Here is a 12,875-nt window from a genome sequence, read left to right on the forward strand (position 1 = left end):
TACAATTGTATTTGTTTTATGAAGTCTTAGAGTTTATAAATACTATCAATCTAGTAGATTATCATTCGAAAAGTTGAGTTGGGTTTTGAAAAATAGGTTTGAGAGAAAATTTTATAGTTGAGATTTGTAAGTTGGCGTGAGCGAAAAACTACAACTTAATATTTGTTATTGTTGAGTTTTAAGTTAAATAAATTATTGAATATTTGTTGTGTGTTTGTTCTGCTCCTCTTTTTAAATATTTTTATATGTGTTAAAACTACTCCCGTTGTGTGTGCACTTTTTTTTTTTTTTGTACCAACAGTTGTCCGACAAAAACTACTAGTGCAAGCATTCAATTAACTATTCGTGATGAAAGGACACGAAGATATTTTTGTAAGGTCGAAGAATTAGCATCAACAATCAACTTGTAATCAGATGGTAAAGCTACCAACTCTACAGCCGAAGAAATTGAAACTACGGACCCTGCCAAAATTATGTCAAAATGATCATTCAACATTGGAAAAAGGCTTTACGTTTTAAGTGGGATTTATGACATTTATGTTTTAAGTTGATGCATCACTTCTTTTTTCAATAGAGAAAAAAACTTCACTAGCTACATTACATGGAGAAAATATAATGGATTCCATGTCGAATAAATAGAATTGATGTATTAGTGATATGGCTTTGGCCTTCAAGAAAGTATAGGACTCGGAGTTGTTTGGAGGGAAATAGATATAGAAAGCAAATTCTAATTAGGCTTTACTCTGAAGAGAATAATAAGATACATACATACATATATATATATATATATATGTCTATATATACACACACAGACACACATAATTATTACTAATTAGTAACCGAACTTGGATCGAATAATCTTTATTAGTTGTTTTCTTGGATAATTGGTTTAAGAACTCAGTATCATCCCGAGTATTGTCATTCAGATTTGTATTTGTAGGATCTTTGGCTGATGCAAGGTTTTGAAGAACAAGACTCTCAAGTTCTTGTTATTTGTTGGAGAATTGTAAGAATATTATATTCAAACACTCCATCATATATATTATTAGGATTTAAAAGAGACTTTAAATTTTATATGGAGGGGAAGGAAAGAAAGGGAAGATCTCGGAGATGAATTTCTAAATCTTACATACGGAAGGGAAGAGGAAAAGAAGGGAGCTCGGAGTCGAATCACTCGTAGTTACCTGAGAGCCCATCAATTGAGTTGGTTTTGCTTTTATATACACTAGTACTTGGAGACACTCAATGTGTGCGCAATTATTAAAAAAAATTGAAATTATTTTTTGTGAGAAAGTTATAGTTTAAAAGAGGTGAACCATTTTAGTAGTCTAGTGAAGTTGTGGTTTTTTTATTAGAGAAGTGGTAATTAATTCAATTGGATGTAAAAGTGATTGTAACTTGTAAGGGGTGAATAGTTGAAATAATATAATTATCTTTAGGCACAAGAGTAGATTAGGTGATACATTATATGATATAACTTATTTACACCAAACTCCTCATTCTAGCTTTATATTTTAGCAATAATGATTAATTTTTATAAAAATAAATTTTATAGAAATTCTTCATAAAAAAATTGCAATTTATTAGTAATTTTTTCTTTAATACAGTTATAGTTAATTTGGCAGTTACAATATTTAAGAGAGTTATGGAAAATTATATTAGCAAATGTGATTATGTGGTTAGTATAAAAATTAATTTTTTTAAGAGCAAAATTGAAAGTTCAAAAAATGACACAAAACATTTACACCAACGGCCACCTCTTTCCTTTTATTTATTTCTTTTGTGTGTACGCGTCCGCGTTTATTAGTTATGGGCTAAGCCAGGACAAGCATGATCTCCATGACCCGGTGAAGGAAATTGGGCTTGGACTAAAATAGGCTTGGACTTTATGCCCAAGGATTCGATAATGGTGCAAAGGAAACAGCAGTAACCAGCCCTTTGATGGTGAACAAAATAATAGTTGTAAGTATATACATGTAGCCGGGGGGTTGTGCTGTTCATATGCGAATCTTTTCTTGTTGTTCGCATCCCCGAGACTAAGCGAAAATTCTGCATGTACATCCATTTCCAGGTTCCTAGCAAGACAATCGTAATACACTACATATCTTATCCATCATCCCAAAGAAGAACCTCCCTAATCAATTAGTAACTACACTATGACTACTGGCAAGGGGCTGAAGGGTGTGCCGCTTTGAAAAGCCAGTCCCGGCGGGAGGTCGTTGTCGGACCACCAGCAGTGAAAACTGGAAATCGGAAGTGGCTAGCATATCTCCAACATCCCCGAGTTCAGGGCATTCGCTCCAGTCTGTAAGCCCTAGCGTGAGAGGAGAGTCAGGTGCATGTTGTCTGCCGACTATGCACAAATCACAAGCTTCCTCCAGAGATCGGAGTACTCTTGTTGTTCCGACGGCATCTTTTGCCATCTCTTCCATGTAAGTCACGCTTTCGTACCCAATGGTATTAGCCCTGAAGTGACTAATCATATCACTGTCCATGCTGCTCTCAACATTGTTCACCGGTGCTTCCTCAAAGCCTTTCCTGTGGTCCCACAATCTGAGCCAGACCAAGGTGAGCCCAATCTGCGGATGTCCAACCATACGGCTACCATACGCCAGCGCCTCGCGATCATCTGCGCCACCAAGGAAAAGCACGGTGATACGAAACAAGGTATTCCCAGGCAAGATGCTCAGATTCCCAGCTATGTGGCCACGATCGACCAGGATGCCAACTGAACAAGGAGCTTTCGCGATGACGTTCTGGTTCACTGTCCTAATTGCAGGTAAGTTGCTCCCAATGGTTCCATCAATTTCCCATACCCGGTGGAAAGGCAGGATCAAAATGTTCTCCATTACATCCGAGGCAATCGTGCATATGTCCATATGCATGCTTGCATACGGTGCAATGGAAGTAAAATGCTGCAGACTCATTACACCTTCACTTTTCTGCGCGAAATAGTTGAAGGCTTTAGCTATATGTTCCGATCTACTGCGCATAGAAGTGAGTCTGCCCCTGTACACATTCCGCTCAAGAACTGCTGCTGCCCTGCCACTTAGCTCCATGAGGTTTAGGACGAAAACGGAGATGGGCATGCTTCTCGATGGGTTTGAGGATTCGAGAAGGCTTATTATCGTTGGGACGTTGTCTTGACTGTGGACACATACGAGCATCCGCAGATCATTTTTAGGATTTGAGTACAAAACGCTGTTTGTCTGGTATGAAGAGTACCTTCTTGATGGGTCATAAAGGAAAGATAGCAAAGGTCTAGCGATTCCTGTTGTCACTATCATTGAAATCAACAGAAGTCCATATGCTTCCTGGTCTATCATCTGCACAAAAAGGAAAATATATGTTATAACCATTCGTGGACGAAAAGAATGCAACTCTTATGTGATGTTGGGAATGTTAGCTACAATCAAGATGATCACTGTAATTTTAATTAAATATGCCTTCCGATCAGTTGTGCGCCTTAGGCTGTAGCGCACATGCCGTCCCAAAATATAAGCAACCAGATCAACCCATAAGCTAAGTCTAGAGACAGCATACTGGAAACTCTAAACACGTTCAAGTAGACAGGTCAACCGGTAGGATTTTACCTAGAGCTCATTCAGGCTGACCGACTCAGTGTAGTTGGATAGGGTTTGGGTTTAATTTTTTAAACGCCTACCCTGTCTAGACTCATGCTTTGTAAGAGAATCATGCGCTTGGGTAGAAAGGGTTTGATTTTCTACTACTCATACCCAAATTCAGATTCAAACCATACTCTATATATACTGCCATACATATCCATGTATAAATTACACACACATATATACAATACATTTATAAAATAGTCTAATATTCTATGGATATTGGATTGAATATAATAAAACTTCATGACAATTAGGAATAGTTGATAAAAATTGTTCTTTGAGTTCACAATATTACATTCAACTTCTTAAATGTTATTTTTATTATTTGAAAATAAAAATTGGGTGGTATATGTTATTTTTGAACTCTATATAATTTTAAAATATTTTTACTTTAGTTCTTTACCGTATGTTCAAAAAAATCCATTGGATACCTAAAAACATGAAGGTCCGAATCTAGTTTACTTTTTCAAACCCATAAAAGTTTAGATTTGAATTTGAGTTTAACTAAATTTAAATATGGATCAAAGTTATCTAATCCAAACCCTACCCTACTACCTATTGACGCGCCACATCTCAAGCGAGTAAGATGTTGACAGGATTGATGATTAATTCCCCACGAGACAAGTGACGCTTGGGATCCTTTAGTTTCCTAAATTGGGCAATTTCGACTTCCCTGTAATTGCAGTCACCGGTAGGAGAAGTATTATTCGTTGCTCAAATTAGTTAACTGAGTCAGGAGTACACTTATACCAACAGCAATCAAATTTTTTTTTTTTTTTTGGACATGACAATAATTCAGGTTAGACATTCTTCATTTGGTATGATATATATGGCAGTGAACAGTGAAGAAGTGCAGTGAACAGTGAAGAGAAAGCAAACCTGATCTTCCTTCAGTATGATATATATGGCAACCTCAATGATCCCTTTGCAACACATGACCAAAGCAAGACTCACAGCATCCCTTAAGGGCGTTTGAAAGTAGAGAGCAGAAAGTAGGACACCAGTGAACTTCCCCAAGTAGCCCAGAATGATGACTGCCGAGTAAATGAGGGCTGAATTATTTGCTGCTATTGAGAAGAAGTCCGTATTCAAACCAGTAACTGCAAACTTCGCTGGAAGTAACAAGCCGGTACAGATTGTGTCAATCTTCTGTACCAAATATGATCCCACAGGTGGCCCGTCGGGTATCGCCATGCCGAAAATAAAAGCCCCAATCCCAGCAGGCACACCAATCAGCTCCGTGAAAAAACCACACATCAGGGTTGTTATCATGATACTTAGGAACTGGATCTCTTTCAATGGTTGCCCATCCGGCATATGCCTAGCCACATGTAACATCCATGGCCTAGCAATATATCGATAGAGCACAAAAAGACTCGTGGCCCATGCAACATAATACATTGCATACCATTGTTTGTGCCGTATGATCGAGCTCATTACGGTAAGCAACGCATACACAGTATAGTTGCAGCATTCGTTGACCGAACATGCCAAGGTTGCAGTTCTTCCGACATCTGAATTGAGAATGTTGAGGTCCGCAAGAAGGCTAGTAATCACCGGGAAAGAAGACAGCGAATTGATGGTTACTATTCGCAAGATGGACTCTTGAATTGATCCATCGAACTCCATCATATGCGGAACGACAAAAGCCGCTATTATCCCAAATGTGAAAGGCAATACGAAACCTGTAAGCCCAATTGCTACTGCATCTCTTCCTGTCTTTTTCACCATACTCGGATCCACGCGTATTCCTAGAAGAAACAAATGAAAAAGTAGCGCAAAATCTGCCAGAGTCTCAAGAGGTAATCTACCACCCGGAGGAAAAAGCTGCTTTGAGAGGTTTGACCGTCCTAAAAAAGACTCCCCCAGTATAATTCCAGCCTGTTGGCATTCAATCAAACAAAAAATATATATACATTAAAGCTTGGCACCTGAATTTCATTCAAAACAGTCAAAATTCATTGAAAAAAAAGAGTGAGATGCGAATACTGATCGAAAACAAAGGTTGATCAGAACAATACAATTAATCGGGTAAATTGCCTCCTATGTATCTACGTAGGACCATTCTATGCATGTCAAACTTTTTGTCCAATGGTGATAGTCATTTAGGCCAACGCAGTATGTTAGTAGTAATCTTTATCAGAGTTACCACATATGTGGTAAATAAAATGGGATGGGCTGGTAGATATCAAGGTACATTGAAAAAAAAAAACAGTGTGCTCATATTCCATCACCTGTTTTGTATCTGGGAACACCCAACAGCACCTATACCGGGATCAATGCTCAGGAGTGTCTCCTATTGGGGTGGCCAAAAAATTTGTCAAGTGCTGACAATGACAATATATGAGACTCAACTCTTGGACCAACAAACGAATATTGGTGGGCAAAGATTTTCATGTCAAGAAACATTAATTCTAATTACGTGAATCAAGCTAAAACACACAATGTGCATCTGCCAGAAATGAACAGAGGCTTGAGCTTACAATAAGTTGGGCACTGAGCATACTTTGTTTAAATGGTTCCAGGAGGATGTAAACTGTTCTTGAAAGCAGGAATGCAACAGAGAGTTGGGCTAAAAGGACCGGTAGGGTGAACGAAAATGGATTACCGCCAGACCACACAAGCCCCTTAGAATTCATCATATCTGTAAACTGGCAAACCAACAGTTCTTGACGATAGCTTCCAGGGACCGATCCTGAAACGGAGGACACTATTCTTGGTGCCATTTTTTTTTTTTAACTATGAATCCAGTGAACAATTCCTACACGAGAATTCGAGGAATTAAGAGGATCAAAATGAGAGAAAAAGAAAGAAAGAAAGAAATTTGTTAAAGAGTGAGAGGAAGGTGAGCAAGATGGAAATGAAGGAAATATTGGAGGAGCGTAAGAACGGGGAAGTTTGTTAGTAATCCCCAGTAGTATGTCTCTTTTTATATCTTCTTATTTTTGTATTATCAAATAATGATTTCAGATGTAAATTCACAATAGTATAGTATTTTTTTTTTTGAACTTGCTTGGACTTCGAGACTAATTCTTTCTGAAAATTGTTTATTATTGAATGTTATAGTTTGACCACAAATGCCAGGAATTAAGATGAAATATTAAGCATAACTATAACAACAATAACAACAACTTAACATGTTTAATTAAAATTTTATGGGCAACATATATATTGTGTTGGCCATGCAAAATGGATAATTTTCCGAAAAGTGCTGCCCCCCGCCAGAATCTTCCTCCCTCTTGGCCTCTTTTTTTCCATCACTGTTCTGTTGGCTCAAAACTATTGTACAGTAGTACCTTATAGTAATTTGTAGCACTCGACTCCAGCATGGAAGAGCCTCCATTCCGCAAGCTTTAAAAAGGTGATTAAAAGATTAAAAAAAAAAAAGTGATTAAAAAGCGTGTTTGTGATGACAGTAAAATGATATTTTAAATAAGCTTGATATCCATAAAATTTTCATCCAAGTAGCCACTCTTTTTACTAAGGTTGGGTTTTACATTGCAGACCAATTTCTTGGAATATTCACAACATAATTGATACGCATAAAGTTGCTTTTTGGTCCATTTTTGGACCTGTGATACAAAAAGTTGCTTTTGTAATAGACTAGTAGTATTTCCTCATTTCAGTTGTAGGTGAAATATGGGACTCTTGCTGCTCCGGTGCCCCTTGCATATCCGTTTGCTTTCGCTTTTTAGCTGAATTTACAGCATCCCAGATCAACTTGACGTTAGAAAGGCAAGAGGAGGAGGGTAAAAGGAAGTGAGGACCTTCCCTCTTTTTGGCTTTTCTACCAAAACTACTCTTTTTACATCAGTTCAGCAGTGCATGTTCCTCTGGCAGAAAGGCTTCTCTGGGAGGACAAAAACCCACGAGCCAAACATAAAAGATTCGCAATCTCTAATGCTGCATCGTCCTTGCTCTTGCAAATGCGGTAGCAAAGGCATGGCCTATAACTTGATTCGTCTTAAATGTGTTGATTCCTCAGGATCCTTGAGACCCCATAATTTGGTCTGCTGTTGCACCACCAGCACAGAAGCTTCACCTCTGAAATCTGAGGCAGCAAATATTTCTCCTATTGCCCCCAACTCTCCACGTTGGTTCCATTTTCTGAGTTCAGACATGATCGGTGAGTTCCCATGGCGCCTTCCGACCATAACCAGGTCATAGGAACTACCCACCCTTCTGGTTATAGACAGCACATCCTCTCCACTTGTGGCCACATACTCTTGGGACAAAATTTGCCTCTTGATCTGCATTTTAAGCTTGATGCCACCTAAAATTTCAGCATCAAGCATCTTGCTCCTTTCGGTACCTCCTACTATGCCTGTCGAATTTGAGCCCCTAAATCGTACTACAGTCAGCATTACATTGGGCTTATCCGCCATTCGACATGCATATGCCAGTGCCTCCCTATCATCTGCACCTCCCAAAAAGAGCACTGCAACATGAAATAAGGAGGGTTGTGTTGCTACATATCGAGATTTCTTCTGGTTCCCGCGGTTGATGAGTATGCCAACAGAGCAAGGAGCTTTCTCCAGCACATTCTTATTCAGATGCCTATATGCATAAGATGTTTCAACCCTTTGCCCAAGGATCCACTGCTCATGGAATGGGATAATAATGAGAATGGTTCTCTTCTCCAATGCAAGTAAGCAAACATCATCGTGCATAGTTGCATAAGGTGAGATGGCTTTGTAGCATTGCATCAATACAAGGCCCTGATATTGCTCTTCAAATTTCTTAAATGCATTAAAGATCCGTTCAGATTGGGTGGGATTTAAGGGTTTGTCACGTTCCCGATGAGCAACAAGTACGGAGGAAGCGCGGCCCATGAGTTTATTCAGATGGAGGACAACCAAGTTTATAGGACTGTCTTTTGTGGGATTTGAGACTTGAAGCAGACCAAGGATTGCTGGAACATTTTCTTGACTATGCACGCAAGCAAGTATGCGGAGTTCTTCATCATTTCTGCTATGGAGTAAAGTTCTCCTCTTGTAAGCAACATATCTTTTTGAAGGGTCATAGAGGACTTTCACAAGAGGCGCTATTACCCCAGTTATGCCCACCACAGAGATGATTGAAATGGCATAGCATTCTCGAGTAATAACCTGCATTGAGAAGCTACACTTGTTTAGCTTAGTTTATAGATTAAATTCCAAGTTTCTGTTTGCAACAAGATATGCCCTACTTTCTAATGCTTCATTGAGTGAAAAGGACAGGAAGTAAAGGAGACCTCCCAATTGATTAACATAGTAGGTGCAAACTAATATAATATAGTGAGCTGGTTCAAGAACTGAAAGAATTAACTTTTGTGGCTTACTGCAGATATGCGGAAATCGTTTAAGAAGGCAAGTTCAACAATGCCTTTGGAGTTCATGATGAGAGCAAAGGAAAGAGCATCCCGGAATGGCATCCTGCAGAATAGAAGGGGCAACATAGTCCCCATAATCTTGCCAACGAAAGCGACAAAAACAATCAACTGCAGTACACCTACATCTTTCAACTTCTGAACACAGAAAATGTCCATATGTAACCCACAAATAGTGAAAAACAGAGGCATGAGCAATGCAGAAACAAAGCAATCAAGTCTTTCCACTAAAGCAGCTCCTAATGGTGGTCCATCTGGTATCACCAGGCCAAAAGCAAGAGATGCAACAAGAGCATTAATACCAATAACTTCTCCTGCGAATCCACAGGCCATCAGCACTACAAGGACCATAAAAACATAAATCTCCTTAATAGGTTTTCCTTCTGGGGTACGTCGGATAGCCCAACTAGCTGCAGGACGAACTCCAAACACTATAAAGATAGAGAAAAAAATGCTTGATAGAAATAACCCTATAGTTACTCGTAGTGGTTTGGTATTGTATATCTTTACAGCGAACTGTATAGACATGACGGACCAGAGGCAAACATCACAGATAATTGAAGAAGAAGAAGCTAATCGTCCAATCTCTGAATTAAGGATGTTGAGCTCGTCAAGAAAGCAAGTAATGACAGGAAATGCTGTCATTGATTGCATCACTACTAGATGAGGAAGTGCCTTCGCTATTCCAGTGTCCAATGATAAAAATTGATCAAGAAGACAAGCAACTAAACTGGCCAGTCCATAAGGTATGAAGAATCCCAGAATTCCTACTGCTATAGCCTTTTTACCCGATCTTAGAACCATGGTTGGATCCACTTTCACTCCTATTAGGAAAATGAAGAGCATTAGACCAAAAATTGATAATGTATCAATAACCACTCTCCCTTTTGCTGGAAACACCCTCTCCAAGAATGTAACATTCTGCCCAAGAATTGAAGGACCTAGTATTACACCACCCTGGTCAAAATAAGTAATCCAACCACAGTATATCAGGTATATATTTATGATTCATGCTTAGTATCAGAAAAACATATCTACTCTTTCTGTAGCATAAAAAATGGTGCCCCTGGTCTAAGGAACTTGATTACTTAGTACATAAAATTCAACACTAAAACATTTTAGTGCTGGGAAGTACTTTTAGATGATACCGTTTGAATTTTTACCAAGAAGTACTGCATAGAAATTCGAATACTAGAAATGGTAAAAATAAGCTCTTAAGGAACTAACTGTTTGACCAAAAGTGACAAATCTTCTTTGACCAGGGGAAAATACTAGTACCATCTCATTGCATGAAATTCGGCAGAAACAAAAGTGATTGAAAAATAAGCAACAAAGACAGAGAAGGGATAGAACGAGGCTTACAAGAATCTGAGAAACAATAAAGGGTTGGCCAAAAGGCTTAAGAAGAAACTGAACAACGCGGGTGATGATGGAAATGAGGGAAAGCTGCAATAGTAACAAGGGAATTGAGTAGCTCAGAGGATCACCACCCAGGATTACACCCCTGGAATTGATCTGATTCACAAAATGGCAGAGGAAGGTTGTCTTGAAACCTCCATAATCGTCATCATCGATTCCAGAACCACCACCATTTGAGTCTGCAATCATAATTATTCTAATGTTGCGAGTATCTGGAATATTGTTGAAGCTCTAATTTGCAGCATCGAAAGGAGAAAAGAAAAGGGATTGAAAAGTTAAAGCTGGGAAAAGAGATACGTTTTTTTTTTCCTGTCCCCGAGCCAGCTAGAGCGAGAACTTGGGAGATCAGATATGGATGGACGAGCACTAGAATTGGAATTACATGAACATGAGAGGAGACAGAAGCTCAGGCAGCTCCCAGGCCAAATAAAATACTAGTGCTACTTACGTTTCAACTTTCATAAGGGCAAACTATTTCACTTTTTGTCATAGGTTATTTGGATGTCCCTCTTGATTTTTTTTTAAGAGGGTAAAAAATCTCAGCTATTATTAAATTATTATGCGTATCGACCTTTGATCATCAAAAATTTTTTTTGTCACAATTAGCCACTAAATTAAGTAATAGCATACCCATAGCCATTTCATTGATTATTGCTCCTAATCTATTAAATAATCAAAATCGTATTTTAACAAAAAAATAACCATGGTAAACAAATAGACCATTGCATATTGACACTTGCTCCAATTATTTTGTAGATTTAGAGCAATAATTGACGAAATGACCACAGTTGAGTTGATGAATTAGTTTAGTGGCTAATTAATTGACGAAATAATTTTTTGACCCTCAAACAATTATTTGATGGTCAAAAGCTGAAACGGACAATTAAAACTATTGAGATTTTTGGCCCTAAAATATATATATGTGTATATATATATATATCAGCCCTTTCGAATACAAACAACTACTTCTCTTAATCAAAACAATCTTTTTCCTAGAAAAGGTAATTTGCTCATATTATGTTGACAACGTCTAATTACAATGGCCATTATTTTCCCAATTGTTAGGTGAATATAGCCAGACCCTCTTTCCCAAAAAAAAACAAATTTAATAACAACTCATAGACCATGCTGAGATATTTCTATCACGATGGAGAAACTATGCACCGATTAATATACTGTGAAAAATTTCTACAATTATCTTTGCAATTTGCACTTGTAATTCCTTCCTTTGATGTAAACGGGACTTCAAGCTAATTTCTCGTCAGGATTAGTATCTGTAAGGTCAAATGTAAACGAGACTTTAATGCAGTAACATCATGCTAGAGATCAAACGCAAGTTGTGAAACCTTCTCGTTTAACTTTGATTAAGCAATAATTTTCTTATTTCCATAGGTCCTTCTGAGTTTAGACTTGGGACACATCTTTTTTTGTCTTACGGTGGTTGTTTAGATTCCAATACCGAATGAAGTTCGCTTTACAATTTTCCCGTCACACGAGTAGATGCTAGAGAGAATCATAGTTATTAAATTCGGAGTTTAACGTGGAGAGGTGACCGAATCATTGAGTTGAACAATTTAACTGTAAATTGCACAATAGTTATAATTTTATTTTAAATTATACAAATAATAAAAATTTTAAATTAACAATTCAATCGACATTTTCTTTTCGATTCATTGGTTGAATCGTCTATTTAACAAGTTTAATTAGCGATCTAGCTCGATCCTATGACCGGTTTGTCAGGTTGATCGGTTTGACTATCAGGCCGATCCGGGTTTTATAAAATGGTTATAAACATGTTTACTTGAACCGGCCGGCAAGTATTTAAGAAGAGAGTAAAGTGGCCATTATTGTCTTGCACGGTAACTTCGCAGCAGAAAGTTCTCACCTAAACAAGAAACCCTTGTACCTAGGGGTATAAGCTTCCCTTGCTGTTTCTACTTTTCCTTCATCTCCAAATGTGCCGTTAAACAACAAGAAATAGATCCTCTCTTACCAGTTCAAGCGATTGCAGAAAGGAATATGTTCAAAAGATGCAGTCTGCAATGCCTATGGAAAACTTTCTACTAGTTCAGTATTTACAGCTCTTTAAATTGATCGTCTCACTTTTACAGCATATCCACCAGTTCAGTATTTCCTTATGTTTTTCTTAAAATTTCAGCTTCATTAACAAAGAACTCATAAAAAGCTACAAGAAATTCCCATTAATATCTAAAAGCTGCAAAAAGGACAATACGGAATGTCAATGCACAACACTAAACGTTCATGATGTGTCAATTGAATTAATAGCATCTTGTTCTCCGTTGGAGATACCTTGATCAGGATGCTGCACGCTGAAGAGCATGTCCAGTTATAGTTCTTTTATAGATAAGTCAATCAGCTGTAGTGCTACCCATCTATTAAATGCGTGGGTATTTCATTGTTAGATCTATATACCTCATCCACAGTTACACCAAGGTCCA

At 38.0% G+C, this 12,875-nt stretch overlaps 2 protein-coding genes across 3 annotated transcripts; both read right to left on the reverse strand.

The window, feature by feature from the left end:
* Nucleotides 1-2,009: 2,009 nt before the first annotated feature.
* LOC113742977 (cation/H(+) antiporter 14-like) lies at nucleotides 2,010-6,355 on the reverse strand. The gene is made up of 3 exons (XM_072047502.1): nucleotides 6,113-6,355; nucleotides 4,509-5,510; nucleotides 2,010-3,326 (listed from the first exon to the last, which is right to left on the reverse strand). The coding sequence occupies exons 1-3, from the start codon at nucleotides 6,353-6,355 to the stop codon at nucleotides 2,139-2,141; spliced, it is 2,433 nt and encodes an 810-aa protein (XP_071903603.1). The 3' UTR covers nucleotides 2,010-2,138.
* An 865-nt stretch (nucleotides 6,356-7,220) lies between these two features.
* Nucleotides 7,221-10,880, reverse strand: LOC140004597 (cation/H(+) antiporter 15-like). 2 transcript variants are annotated; one of them, XM_072079999.1, is made up of 3 exons: nucleotides 10,360-10,880; nucleotides 8,950-9,954; nucleotides 7,221-8,737 (listed from the first exon to the last, which is right to left on the reverse strand). In XM_072079999.1, the coding sequence occupies exons 1-3, from the start codon at nucleotides 10,603-10,605 to the stop codon at nucleotides 7,577-7,579; spliced, it is 2,412 nt and encodes an 803-aa protein (XP_071936100.1). In that variant the 5' UTR covers nucleotides 10,606-10,880; the 3' UTR covers nucleotides 7,221-7,576. The 2 variants fall into 2 exon arrangements, with proteins under 2 accessions (XP_071936100.1, XP_071936104.1); XM_072080003.1 differs by having other exon boundaries at nucleotides 8,950-9,821; nucleotides 10,360-10,484.
* Between the last annotated feature and the right edge of the window lie 1,995 nt (nucleotides 10,881-12,875).

Source organism: Coffea arabica, chromosome 1c, assembly GCF_036785885.1.
Source record: "Coffea arabica cultivar ET-39 chromosome 1c, Coffea Arabica ET-39 HiFi, whole genome shotgun sequence".
Lineage (NCBI taxonomy): Eukaryota > Viridiplantae > Streptophyta > Magnoliopsida > Gentianales > Rubiaceae > Coffea > Coffea arabica.